Source organism: Mandrillus leucophaeus, unplaced genomic scaffold (genome assembly GCF_000951045.1).
Source record: "Mandrillus leucophaeus isolate KB7577 unplaced genomic scaffold, Mleu.le_1.0 Scaffold20, whole genome shotgun sequence".
Lineage (NCBI taxonomy): Eukaryota > Metazoa > Chordata > Mammalia > Primates > Cercopithecidae > Mandrillus > Mandrillus leucophaeus.
Window position 1 is genome coordinate 2,783,904 of NW_012102032.1, and position 1,357 is coordinate 2,785,260.

The window sequence follows — 1,357 nt, forward strand, 5'->3', positions numbered from 1 at the left end:
TCTCGAACTCCTGACCTTGGGTGACCCACCCGCCTTGGCCTCCCAAAGTGCTGGGATTACAGGCGTGAGCCACCGTGTCCAGCCAATTTTCCTATATTTTAATAAAGATGGAGTCTTGCTATGTTGCCTAGCCTGATCTCAAACTCCTGGCCTCAAACAATCCTCCCACCTCAGCCTCCCAAACTGCTGGAATTACAGGCATGAGCCAGCACACTTGGCCTCAAAATAGTTTTTAAAAATTTCCTTTGACATTTAGTATTTAATCAGTATTTAAATAATATTAGAAGTTTTTTACTGAAGCAATATCTGATATTCACTATTTTTTTAAAAAATATTACAGGCCGGGACACCTATTAGCTATTAGTTTATCATGCATTTTTACTTACACAGTATTTGAGATCAGAGATGTTTACATTGACCCCAGTTGCTCTCTTTAGATTCTCATCATGTGACACTACAACTTGTTCATCTTTTGTGATATGGCAGTCCAATTCTAGCATATCAGTTCCGATTTTAACCGCACTGAAGAAATAAAAGAAGAATGATATTCTGACACTTAAGTATACATTTAGGTTACACACATCAGATCTAACAATTCAGAGTTACAAATCCAAAATCCCATAATATTAAAATATCTCAATACCATCACCTAGTATGACTTATTCACATGAAAATATTCTAAGTGAATTGAGAATAAAATAATCATGTTGCCTCCTTTCCATAACCAGTTATCCTTAATTCTTCAACTGAATATAATAGAATACTGAATCTGAAGTTAAGAGATTTGATATTAACTCCTGCTTTGCTGTGAACTTGCATAACTTTGGGCAAGTAAATTCTTCTCTCAGGGACTACATTTTCACTTCTATAAAATGAAAGGATTAAATAACAAGACAAGGACGCTTGCTTTTATTTTTATTTATTTAATTTTTTTGAGACAGAGTCTTGCTCTGTTGCCCAGGCTGGAGTGCAATGGCATGATCTTGGCTCATTGCATCCTCAAACTCCTGGGCTTAAGTGATCCTCCTGTCTCAGCCTACTGAGTAGCTGGAACTACAAATGGATGCCACTGTGCCCAGCTAATTTTTTATTGGGCTCATGTGATCCTCCTGCTGCAGCCTCCCAAAGTGCTAGGTTTAAAAGCATGAGCCACTGCACCTGGTCACTTTTATTACTTTGATTTAACATAGTATTGAAAGCTCTAGCAATTAGGCAAGAAAAAATTAATAAAAGCATCCAAATTGGCCAGGCGCAGTGGCTTACACCTGTAATCCCAACACTTTGGGAGGCCAAGGCCAGCGGATCACCTGAGGTCAGGAGTTTTGAGACTTGCCTGGCCAACAGGGTGAAATCCCAT

At 38.7% G+C, this 1,357-nt stretch overlaps 1 protein-coding gene across 1 annotated transcript in view; it reads right to left on the bottom strand.

Annotated features, from left to right (window-relative positions):
- Positions 1 to 1,357, bottom strand: part of GDPD1 (glycerophosphodiester phosphodiesterase domain containing 1) — an 82,616-nt gene that overhangs the window by 45,329 nt on the left and 35,930 nt on the right. The window contains exon 2 of the mRNA XM_011979256.1: positions 387 to 522. Within this exon, the coding sequence (XP_011834646.1) occupies positions 387 to 522 (136 nt within the window). The remainder of the gene's footprint in view (positions 1 to 386; positions 523 to 1,357) is intronic.